Here is a 12,354-nt window from a genome sequence, read left to right as displayed (position 1 = left end):
AACTGATTTTTTATTGTTGTTTTATAAATATGGCTTTAACACATAAAGTTTTCATATATATTTTACTTTAATTAAAATAACTTGATGTATACATTTGTTCTTTGTTGTGATTGTCTAAAACCATAGTTACGTAATGCTCGAGGAGAAAGCACTGACCCAGCAAAAAGGGAAACAATACATAACAAATATATTTTGTGCTTCCTCCCTCCCCCCCCTTCCCTTCGTGACCAGGGCGAGTAATTCCTATTATGAGATCCTGTACTAGCAACCTCCCCCCCCTCTTCCTTCTTTCTTCCGCAAATCTTGAACTCAGCGGCATGAATCGTAACTACTGCGCAGCTGCTACGGCGCATTATCGAGGCTGACTAAATAAAAGTTGAAGTTTAATAAAATATTCTACATTTCTATGGAATATATCTGCTATTATAGTTTCTTTAGTATATTTTATACAATAGGAGCAAAGATGAACCCGCATTCCTACAAGAAGGGGAAGGGGGGTTACGAAGCGCAAGGCCACCTTATTTTAGGCCTAAAGTTATTTATTACAACCCTATATCTTCGTCAGCCAATAAAAACGCTTGTTAGAAAAGATCAGCGCACGCACACCTGTAACTGCTGGCTACTGAGACAGAGGTGACACGTATTCGGCTTTGTTGAACTTCTGTACAGTACAGTGACGCTTCTGGGATCCGGATTAACTTCGAATTTAATATAGTAATGTTTTAACTAAATAAATGAACTCTGTAATTTATGTTTTGTGAAACTAGTGTTGGTGTGACGTTTGGAATATGACGACACCGATCTGCCGTTGTCGGGTTCTGTACATGGGCTCTGCCGTGCCTCATGTTACTAAAGACGGCTTACAAGGTATACAAGAACCGCTGAAGGACTTGTACCCGGACCAGGGCCCTCTCACCGCCAAGGGTATTGATTCTTGGTTAAGTGTTTGGAGCAACGGTCTTTTGTTAGAAAACGTTGACGAATCTTTACGAGAGGTGACAAGGTTTTTCCATATTGAAAATTTACATTATTGTGCTGCAGTTCGTTACGTTGTAGTTCCCAACAGTGGAAGCGAGAGGACTGAGAAATTTTTACCTTTAGACAGTCCCTTCGCTCGTCACGCTTCTCCAAGTCATCCTCCGATATTTGCCTGTATCCTCCGGCGCACTACAGGAATTAAAGTTTTGGAATGTCACGCCTTCATCTGTAAGAAGGAAACTGCAGCAAATGCTATGGTACGCTGTTGTTTTCATGCGTACGCCGACAGTATGTATGCGCGTCAAATGGAGGAAAACCCGTATTATCTCGAAACGCGTAGAAGCCGGTCAATATCTGGTTTGGACACTGTCCAGAAAGTAGAAGCGTGGCGTCACCAAGCTTCGCCGGAAAAGGAACTTACTGAAAGGTCACCAATAACCAATGGTTCAATGTCAGTTTCAGAGTTTAGTCGGGGTTTAGTGTCTGGTGCAGTTGAGGAAGGTAATTATAAGGTGTGGACTGGACCTGCACCTACAGAGCGAGAAATGATTTATACCGATACTTCTGGCACTATCCAGAGAATGAAGTCCACAGATATTGGATCCACTTTGGGCATGTCCAGATCCTCCCGACACCGTCAGATGGCGCTTCCATCTCGTGTCCCTCCTCCTCCTCCCTCAAATTTGACCGTTAATTCTAGTAGAGAAAGCAAGAGCAAAGCTGAAAAGATCATGAAAAAGAAAAATTACCAACCTCCCATCATAAATGGAATACAGCCTGGAATATCTTCTCTGCCTCAGCCAAGGAATACACATACCGTTTCCGGTCTCTACACAGGCGGACGAGAAAAGAAAGGAAAACATATCCCAGTAGTCTCTGCCGAGGAACCTCTTTACTACCCCTCGGCTCTTCCCCAAGAGCAGTATTACCTCCAGCATGGAACTGCTTCTCGTCCACCCAAAGCTCGGCAAAAAAAGAAAAAACAAGACAAAGACAAATTTTCATCTGATCTGGACTCTCCTTTCAACACGGGAATTTACAAGAAGAAAGGTCATTTAAATGAACGCGCCTTTTCCTTTTCAATTAGACAAGAACATCGCTCCAGATCTAACAGCTTATCCAACCTTCATTTTTTGTCGAATGGAGACAATTCAGTAACTAATGGTTCTAACGACCCTGCAGGTCCTAGTAACAAACACGAGGGCATGGAAAAGAAAGATAGGGAACTCGCTCAATTGTTTAATGGGATGGACCTGACGGAAAACGGACATAGCCCTAACACCAACAGCAATTTTCTTCGTAAGAAAGGGCCTCGTTATCACAGATGAGGTAAGTTCTAAAATAAGAGGCTTGCCTGTCGATTTTGCTTTATAATTTGCTTAATAAAGGTATTAACTGTATTTTGTTGAGGCTCGTGTAAGTTTCGAAATATCCTCGTTGCATATGTTTCGTGTCTTCTACTTGCCATAGAATATAGATATTTGACGACTTCACGTTATATTATAATATGGTTTATTTAACTTATATTTCTAAACTTAAGTGGTTTGAGGACTTTCAATTTTGGTAACTCTTCGGTTTTGAGCTTTAGAGACGGCATTACTTTATCACGCCATTTTATTTTTTATGTCAAAACTGTTCAGAAAGGTCTTGTAAATTATGAATTTTTCTTTTAAATTCAATTTATGGTTGTTGTTTTTTTTTCTATTATATAACACTCAATTATAAAGTAATATATATGAAATTAATTCATTTCAAAATCTTGTTTGGCGTTAAGATTTAGAACCTCACTAGGCTGGTCTAATATGCCTGAAAAATTTTGCAACGTCACAAGATATCTGCTCTATCACAGATTAATCAAGGTAGAAATATTTCTTCACATAAAAAATATTTAATATATATTTGCATGAATAAAGTTGATTTTCTCTGATTTTCCCCCCTAATTCTGAAATTATTTTCACTATTACTTCTGGTAAATTTGTTGACATGTATATAAGTTACTTTAGAAGGTCAAACCATTTACGGCTTTATATTTCCTGGTTGTCAGTTAAATGGTTTATATTTCCAGTCATATGTACGATGGAAATCCGAGTAAATAACGAACTACATTGTAGACAGGTCGGGGATTATTACTGTTATTATTCAACCCTAACAGGGAGTATTAATACTTCACACTTGCTATTTAATGTTCTGAACTCGTAAAGATGGCGTGAAACTGTACACTGTTGACAAGTATTGTTTCTTTGGTGGGAGTATTGAAAGTAAACAGAACGGCAATGAAAAACGTAGATTTAAACGAATCCGTAATTTGATAAATATTATTAAATTTTCGTGTTACATATCTCATAATTATATTTTACATACTTTAGCGAAATGTACGGATTCCGTATTACACAGGTTTTAACCTAAGCTTACGGTGTGGGTAACATGTAGTTTAACAGCATCAGTTACGACGGAAGGAAGTGTTACGTCATTAGTACATTTCAGGTCGTTGAAACGCAGAAAATGGACCGGTTTAATAACAATAATAGGGTGAGACTTTCTTTTGAAGGGTTTTACTATTGTATCATTTGTTGAATTAGTTCACGGTGCGAGTTATCGTTAGTCTAAAAACCGGTTAAGGTAATCGTACAAGACTTATCACATCAGTAGGGTTCAGACATGACAGTTTTCTCGTGACGGGTAATTTCAAAAACACTTTTTCTCCGTAACTAGTGCAGTCGTCTGTTTCGTTGTATTGTTAACGGCTCGGTTAATTTGTTTGTTCTGTTGAAATAAAAACACCTTGCTAACATTCCTGCCATATTGGTAGTTCTGTACATATAATACCTGAAAGGGGTACAGTCTATTCAATACACAATAAAAAAAATTCGAGTTCTATTTCATAACATCAGAAGTGGTTAAAAATGAGAAGTCGACCACATTATTATATTAAGCAATAAAACATGGACGTTTAAATATTGGCTAATGTAGGTCCAGTTTTATAGTTCATGATCAAAACTGGAGAACATCGATTTATAGAACAGACGTGTTCCAATTTACACGGTTTTTTTATTGTTGTTTTTTAATTTCACTTCAGCCGGGGATTTGGCGTCATCTAGGTATATAATCTGTTTCCAGAATTTTGAACATTAACATTTGATGTTGAGGGTCTTTGACCTGTCTTTTGGCGTTGGTATTTGACCTGTTTCCACCAGAACGTAGCTAATTAGTGCTTGATAAATACGGACAATCTTTTCACTAAATATGGGTTAAATTCATGGCTACCTTAGACGCAACCGGTCAGCTGTGTTCGTAGAGTGAGTAAATTATAATACATTTTTACACTGCGTAGTGGACGTACATACTGCCTATAAAAATGATTTAACTGAACTTGCTATTTCCCGCAATTCCATCATGAGAATTCAACTAAGTAACTCATCGTATTCTTTTATTAACAAAAGTATTAAAATTGGCTGGACAAACATCACAACAGCTACATATTGATAACATCAGATAATGGAGGAAATCCTCGACTTCCGGCCTAGCTCGATGAGTGATTTTGTGTATTGAGTTGAAATATGAGAATAGGTTTGGTTTGTTGAACATTACGGAAGATGCTCTATTTTAGTGACCTAATAATCACGTTCACGTTTTTACGGAAGAGAGCGGTTAAACTTGAAGAATGACACCGTACACTTACACTAAGATAACTAACTTTGTATGCGCTTAGGAAGTGCCGTTTTCAGCAATTTTTACAATAAATACGAAGGGGAAAATTAACCGAAACCAAAATACTTTTTTTCTTTTTACGGCAATTCGACGGCTGTAGGTATTACAGTTTGTTGGTTTTATTTGCTGTTCCATAAAAATACAGCAAACTGGGATTATTTCTGGTAAGCTAGGCGTAACAGGGGAGGAGCATGAAGAACTAGCTCCAGCCGAATCGGTGGTTTCGAAACGTTGCAAAACTAACGTTAATATTTGGATGTTGTGTTGTTAATGTAAATGAAGATACAGGAAATAAAAAGTCGCTGCTTTTTTCCCCCCATTTTGAATAAATTTATCAGGTAGTAGTAAATTATTTTACTTGCTGCTAAGAATTACGCGATTGTGCAAGATGACCTTGTCATTCGCTATTAAAATTTTTTCCCAATCAAAAATAGTGTTAACTGTTACTTTTTTTTAAACAAAATAATAATTCAAAGCTCGACCTAAGTTTGCTGCAGGTTTCGTTAATCTAGACACAAAACGTTGGCTTAAGTGTGAACAGATATTCTAAGACTAATCGTATACCTAACTCACGAATAAGTTTGATTAAAGAATTTCTTCGCTAATCTTTCAAATAACTGAATAGACGTGATAACTCTCACTACTAACACAACTGAATCACTTGTTAAATACTTGCTAACTCAAACTGATTCTTGTATTTATAATTTGCCCTTATTTATACATACTCCACGAAATTTCTATATTATATTATCATCAGCTCCTTGCAAACATTTAAATTAAAATATCAAAATATAGCTTACATGAATTTACACGTGTTGGTTATGAAAACAACTACAACTTAAGTTAGCCTAGAGACAATATTGTCATTGTTGTTGAAAATTAACCTAACTATTCGTGTTGTACCCGAGTCTTATAATTTCTAGTAGATATTGAAATACTTGAAAAGCAGGTTTGATTTTATCTGTACAGCTGCAAATCATCAGAACTTGTGTAACCCCCGAAGACCCCCAGCAACTAGCTGTTTTTGATGTTTAGAGAATAAGTTAATAAAAACAACAACAATTATCTTTCACTGTACAAAGCTGCATAGTTTTAAGTGCAAATGAAACTTTGAACAAGATGAATAAAATGGAATACATCAAGTAGAATATTAGAAAATCGTTAGAGATGGTTGAAGGAAGATTTCCCTGGTTATTCCAACTGCTCGGTCACATCTTTTTCCTTGGTGATTTGAAATATTCATCATCATCAGTGATAATGTTATTTTCACTGTAATCACTACAGTTGTCTTATTTATTTATTGTCTTTTCATGCATAAAACGAAACTCCACCCTCTTTAGATCCGCCCCTGCTTTAACACCAGACTACATTGACTTAGATCGATTAATGGTATCAGTTTCTAAACCTAGTTTCAAAATGTATACTAGAAATGTAGATTAATGAAGACACCGTTTAAGTCTACTTCCAAGTTTATCTAGAAGAGACAGATCGTGTTTTCTTTCACTTAGAACAAGGTATCATTTGTAGGAGATTTGTTTTACCGAGGGAATTGTTACAATGACCATAGGTTTAGAGGCCAGGTAGGCCTAAGGTTAGTGTGTCCGGACTGTGAATCCGAAAATTTGTGGTTCCTGATCGTTGTCGCAGAAACGCGATATGCAATTTAGGGCCATAGATGCACAATAAGAATACCGATTTATTCCCAGCATTCGTACAGACAAGAGTTGGCGGTGAGTGCTGTTGACTAGTTACCTTCCCTCTGGTCTATTAATTTATAACTAGGGGGTGGCTCTATGCTGACAGCCCACGAGTATCTTTGGTTAAATCCTGAGAAAAACAAAATTGTAGGCCCAGACTTAAATTGTTGGGCAATATTGTTAATTGACGAGTTCCATACTAGTACTTGCTTGACTCTACTATCTTTTACTTTACAACAATTAGCCTAAAATAATTTAGAATTGGAAGTTGTTTTTTAATTAGTGAAGCCATCATTATCAGAAACTCTGGTGCTACATTCATTGTCCAGGTAAGATACTGAAACCCAAATTTATACTTAAAGCGTGTAATCTGCGCATGCTCTCTAGCGGAAGAAAGTAGTGTTGCTTCACTTGTCACGGGTGCTTGTGATGTAGGTCTGTCAGGGACGAGTCTTGCGAAACGAGCACTAACCTTTATGCTTCGGGTACGTGACATTAGTGTCGAACTAGCGTGGTTTATATTATTGTAATAAAGAACATTAAGTCACACGTAAAAGAAGAACAATCTTTCAAAAACAGTAATTTACTTCCAGAATTTTTTTTTCTCAAGAAGTTGGATCTGTATCACAGTAAATTCGAGTAACCAGCTGATATCGAAGATAATAATTAATAAAACAAGCATGGTCAGTTTACGGTAATTTCTATAAATCTGCGGAGCGTTCACAATAGACACAAGAACTGGAGGTGGGGATTTACACAGTAGATCCAAGAGATTAGACTTGTGGTAGTTGACAGTAAATTCATGTAATGAAATTATACCATTATTTTTATCCCTAACATTGTTACAAGTTAAGAATAAGTAAGAATTAAAGTTGATGAATATCAGATACTTCTAGAGGGCGCTTGGGTTCTGAGATAGGGATCGTTCTGTTGTACATTAGAAGTAGGAATGGTTTACCAGTAAAACAGTCTTCGTGGTATTGAAATACCTTAAAAAATAACTAACTAGTTTCATGTATTCGTACAAGTTAGGCCTCACAATAGAGCGAGTTGTGATATGGCATGGAGCATGTATTCCTTGTGTTAGCTTTGAAACAATATTCTGTAACACAATACATATTTTTTTTATATTCAGATATTGTCATTTAAAGAAACAATCAAAATGTAACCGTGCTTCGGTCAAGAATGTAATTTCAAGGCTATAAATAAAAGTTTGGTATAAAATTCCAAAGTAAAGACAGTAGTAAACAGTTTGAAATGTATTTCCATACTTACTGAAACCAAGTAATGGGACAAGTAAATTGGTCCTATTTATAATGAATAATTTATAGTTTAATTCTGAATATAAGTTTTGTTGAAACTAACGGAATATTGTCTTCGTTTAAACAAAAATGGCATGAATATTACAAAGAAAGTTGCGAAAAAACCTATTTATTAAGATTGTGTTGCTGCTATAAATGGAAGAAACAAAAGGGAACTGTTGAAATTTGGGTGAATCGACTATATTGTTACGTCTCCGTTCGTTAGTTGATTTTCCGTAACTTCGTTCCCACTAAACTTTAGCGACACAAGTCCTTTCTTAATAAAACTAGTTTATTCTTTCCGAATATAACTTTACCGATACACTTATTTTCAACAGTCGCTCTATAACAAACGCTATAACAACGAAATTCAACAATACTTTCTGACTGCAGTTCAATTACTCACTACCTACACACATTATCCCGTCACGTTGTGAGCGTCTTATATATATACCAGACAAACGTATATCTAGTAAATGCTAGGGCATTCACGAAGGAACAGGATATTTCTAGAAAATAGGTGGCGTGACACTAGTCACGTGACCTCGCTGACGCAACTATATTTATGTTGAAAGCGCTGTACATGATGCAGATCTTAGTTTCTAATTAATTTCTTTTTATTTCATTATTTCATATACTATGAAGCATCAACGTCCAACCAAACAATCACTAATGTATTGGACAAAATAATTGTTCACATTATTGATAATTTTTTGTATCATCTTCGCCAACGACCGCCAGAGGTCAATAGGATGTACTTAACCAAATATCAGTAACTGACACTTTAAAATCTCCATGTGAGTGATGTATCTAACTCACTGTTTCATGTTATAACCAACTTTTCTAATCCAAGTGGTTTAACATAGTAAATATGCTAGAATAGTTATAAAAATAACTTGTAAAATATAAATGTTTAGGGTTACGGGTGGAACTGGTTAGGTCCAGGGTCTATTCCCTATTGTTTATTAATCTTACGCCTAATCTTTACTTATAGCCTTGAGATTACATTCGTTACCGTTTGAATTGTTTCTTTAAAATATTTGTACAAGTAAAGAAAAAACTTTTGAAAAAAAGGAAGTAAATGTAGGGATGGCTAATAGCAATCCTTCAAAAACACTGCAAAAAAATATAGTAGGGATGACATTTGCATCAATAGACATAAGAATGATGTATTTATAACCAAGTTATAAATATAATGAGGTTCCAACTGTAATATTTATTGTTTATCTACTATTGGCTGGTAATTCCTGTTTCACCCCATGCTTAAGTTTCTTAAAGGAACACCAAATTTCTGTATTAACTAGTCGTAATTTTAAAAAAATCATAATTCTAATGTAAACGATGGAGCTAACTTTCGTAATAATACTTATGAAACGGGTATTCCGTTTGAAACTATGTCACCTCAGTGAAATTGGTTGATACCATTGTTTCGGTTTTTGATTTATCATGTAATAAAAAAGAAAGAAGGAGCAGAAGAAATAATAAGAAATTAAAACGTTTTGCTCTGATATTTACAGACATTCCCAGAACTTGTGACTCAGTCATTATGTAGATATTGTTATGAAAGGAAACACTGTGTAGTATTGTAAAGTTGTGATGGCCTATTGAGATATTTAAAATAGCATTTCGATGAACAATCCGAGCCATCCCTACATAGACAGTGCTGCCGCCTGCCTGATAAAAGATATACGTTGTTAATCAGAGTAAGCAGAAATAGGCTTAGATATGTGTTTGTAAAAAAAATCGATGATGTTAAATTCCGCCCAAAAATTGTGATAAGTTACACAGACGATGTTTTTTACCAGGTTGTTCTTCAAAAACATGATTTTAAACTTTTACATGGGTTTAAGAGAGAACACATTTGTTTCTCTGAAGATATTCAGTTTAATTTTTAAAATTCTACAACTCTTCGTAACTTTGAGTAGTTATTTCGTGTTTAAGAGTGTAAAAACAACCATATAGCTTAAGAAAAGCAACAACAACAAACAAAAAGTCTGAAGAAGCCGGGTATGGCCTGCTCGGTTAGTTAGCCGGATTGTGAATCTAAGGGTCAGTCGTTAGCGTCCGCACTTTGGGACCATGGGGGCGTTATAAGAACTTTGACCAAATCTCACTATTTGATTAGGTAGCACAAGAGTTGGCGGTGAGTGCTGTTGACTGGTTGCCTTCCCTCTAGCCTACAAGCTCAAGATCAGGGATGGCTAGTACAGATAGCCCTTGTGTAACTTTATCTGAAACAAGTCGTTATTCCAGAACAAACGAATGTACCAAGAAGATTTATCAACTTTTTTATTGATTCAATTTTATTATACTAGGAAGTAGTGTAATATCTTAAAACGTCAGCTAGAGCAAAATCTAAGGATTATTCCTTCCTCTTGAAGCTGGCTATAACATTTTCGAAACTCTTAGTTCGAGAATATGTAACGAAGACGTGATGATGAAGTTGGACTGTCACAGAAAATGTTAAATTGTTTGACAAATCTAATGTTTTTAGTGCAACTTATTTCCTCATCTAGCTTAGTTGACAATGGCTAAGATGGTAAACTAAAAAAGAAGAAAACTTTCTAGTTTTGACTATTATTAACACACCCAATTTTCCAGGCGAACCGGTTTCAAACCGCGTTGGATAAGCAGCGTCGAATTCCACTTTCTCTAATGCGACTTAGGTAATTATAACTGTTCTCACCTAGAATGACATTTCGGGGGGGGGGGGGAACATAACTTTTGATAGACCAGCATGAACATGAAAAACTTTTGTTAATAAGTCAAGCTTTTAGTTGCCCCAGAAAAGAAACAGCACAAGAAGTTTATATAATTAGACAATACCGACTAGTTAGATGTGACTGTTATAATCCTAATGAGGGGTCGGTACCGACCAGTTAGGTGTGGCTGTAGTAATCCTAATGAGGGGTTTGTACCGACCATTTAGATATGTCTTTAATAATCCTAATGAGGGGTCAGTACCGACCAGTTAGATGTATCTGTTATAATCCTAATGAGGGGTTTGTACCGACCATTTAGGTATGTCTTTAATAATCCTAATGAGGGGTCAGTACCGACCAGTTAGATGTTTGTTATAATCCTAATGAGGGGTCAGTATCGACCACTAAGGTGTGGCTGTAGTAATCCTAATGAGTGGTCTGTACCGACCAGTTAGGTGTAACTGTTATAATCCTAATGAGGGGTCAGGATCGACCCGTTAAGTGTGGCTGTAGTAATCCTAATGAGGGGTCAGTACCGACCAGTTAGATGTATCTGTTATAATCCTAATGAGGGGTCAGTATCGACCAGTAAGGTGTGGCTGTAGTAATCCTAATGAGTGGTCTGTACCGACCATTTAGATGTGTCTTTAATAATCCTAATGAGGGGTCAGTACCGACCAGTTAGATGTGTCTGTAATAATCTTCATGAGGGGGGTCAGTACCGACTAGTTAGATGTAACTATAGTAATCAGTATAAGGGTTTAATACCGGCCAGTTAGAAGTCGCTGTAGTAATCCATATGAGGAGTCAGTACTGACCAGTTAGAAATGGCTGTAGTAATCCATATGAAGGGTCAGTACCGACTATAAGTTTTATCTCATTTTGGAAGTTGTCACCGAAGACTACTTCCGACTTTCTAAGACAACGAAGAATCGCATTCAAGTTGATACACCATCAAAAGTTTCTTTCTGAGCGTGTTTCAAACTATCTTTAGATAAAATAGGTCATGTATGCAGATAAGTACTTTACCTTGACGCTAAGCACCAGCAGGGACACCTTACCTCTAACCTTGGCGCTAGCACAGGCACTTTACCTCTAACCTTGGCGCTAGCACAGGCACTTTACCTCTGAATTAGCTGGCTGCTAATGACCAGGTTCAAAGTAGTGTCTGTCGTTGATATTAGGGTATTTTTTAAATATTATCTTTACTAGCAGAAATTCTCGCCCTCTGGGCAGGTATAACTGTTAGTTCCTGTGGCCTTTTCTGGAATTGTTTGACAGTTCTACAACAATGTACTCATACTTGACATTCAATAATGTTCACCATCCACGAGAAAAAGTTTGGTTTATTTTGAATTTTGGGTGAAGCTACATGAGGGTTATCTATGCTAGCCATCCCTAATTTAGAAGTGATAGACTAAAGGGAAGGCAGCTAGTCAACACCACCAACTCATGAACTATTTTTTTATCAATGAACAGCGGGATTGACTTTCACATTATAACACCCCTACAGCTGAAATGGTGAGCATGTTTGTTGACAGGGATTCGAAACCTCAACCTGCAGATTGAGAACTAAGCACCCTAACCACCAGGTCACACTAGGCCTGCTAGGTATAAGAACACATGAACAATAAATAAAAAGCAACCGATCTACTTCATAAATTCTGTTGCTTGATTTTAGTTTTAAAATGAGCTGTCATCACAGCATTACATCACAGAGTAGATTTTATTGAAGTATTTCTTTGTAGATGCAGTTATCAATGAAAGTGCCTTGCTTTTCTGTTGCAACACTCATGAGATTTTCACTAAAGAAAAACAAATATTTTTTTAGAGTTTGTTTTATATTTGAAACTTACTCCTTTTTTGTAATTTTTTTATTGGTTAAATCTGAAACATGTGATTTTTGTGGAAATTTCAATTGCTTTATTTATTGCTCAGCTATAAAAAATACTGCGTAGTTATACATAT

General features: G+C 36.3%; 1 protein-coding gene across 1 annotated transcript in view; it reads left to right on the top strand.

Moving 5' to 3' along the window:
* The first annotated feature begins 419 nt into the window (after window positions 1–419).
* Window positions 420–12,354, top strand: part of LOC106464465 — a 16,065-nt gene continuing 4,130 nt past the window's right edge. Inside the window, exon 1 of the mRNA XM_013924611.2 lies at window positions 420–2,307. Coding sequence (XP_013780065.1) covers window positions 789–2,306 — 1,518 coding nt within the window. The 5' untranslated portion in view covers window positions 420–788 and the 3' untranslated portion in view covers window position 2,307. The remainder of the gene's footprint in view (window positions 2,308–12,354) is intronic.

This window comes from Limulus polyphemus, unplaced genomic scaffold, assembly GCF_000517525.1.
Source record: "Limulus polyphemus unplaced genomic scaffold, Limulus_polyphemus-2.1.2 Scaffold1661, whole genome shotgun sequence".
NCBI lineage: Eukaryota > Metazoa > Arthropoda > Merostomata > Xiphosura > Limulidae > Limulus > Limulus polyphemus.
This window is presented reverse-complemented; position numbering and strand designations above follow the sequence as displayed.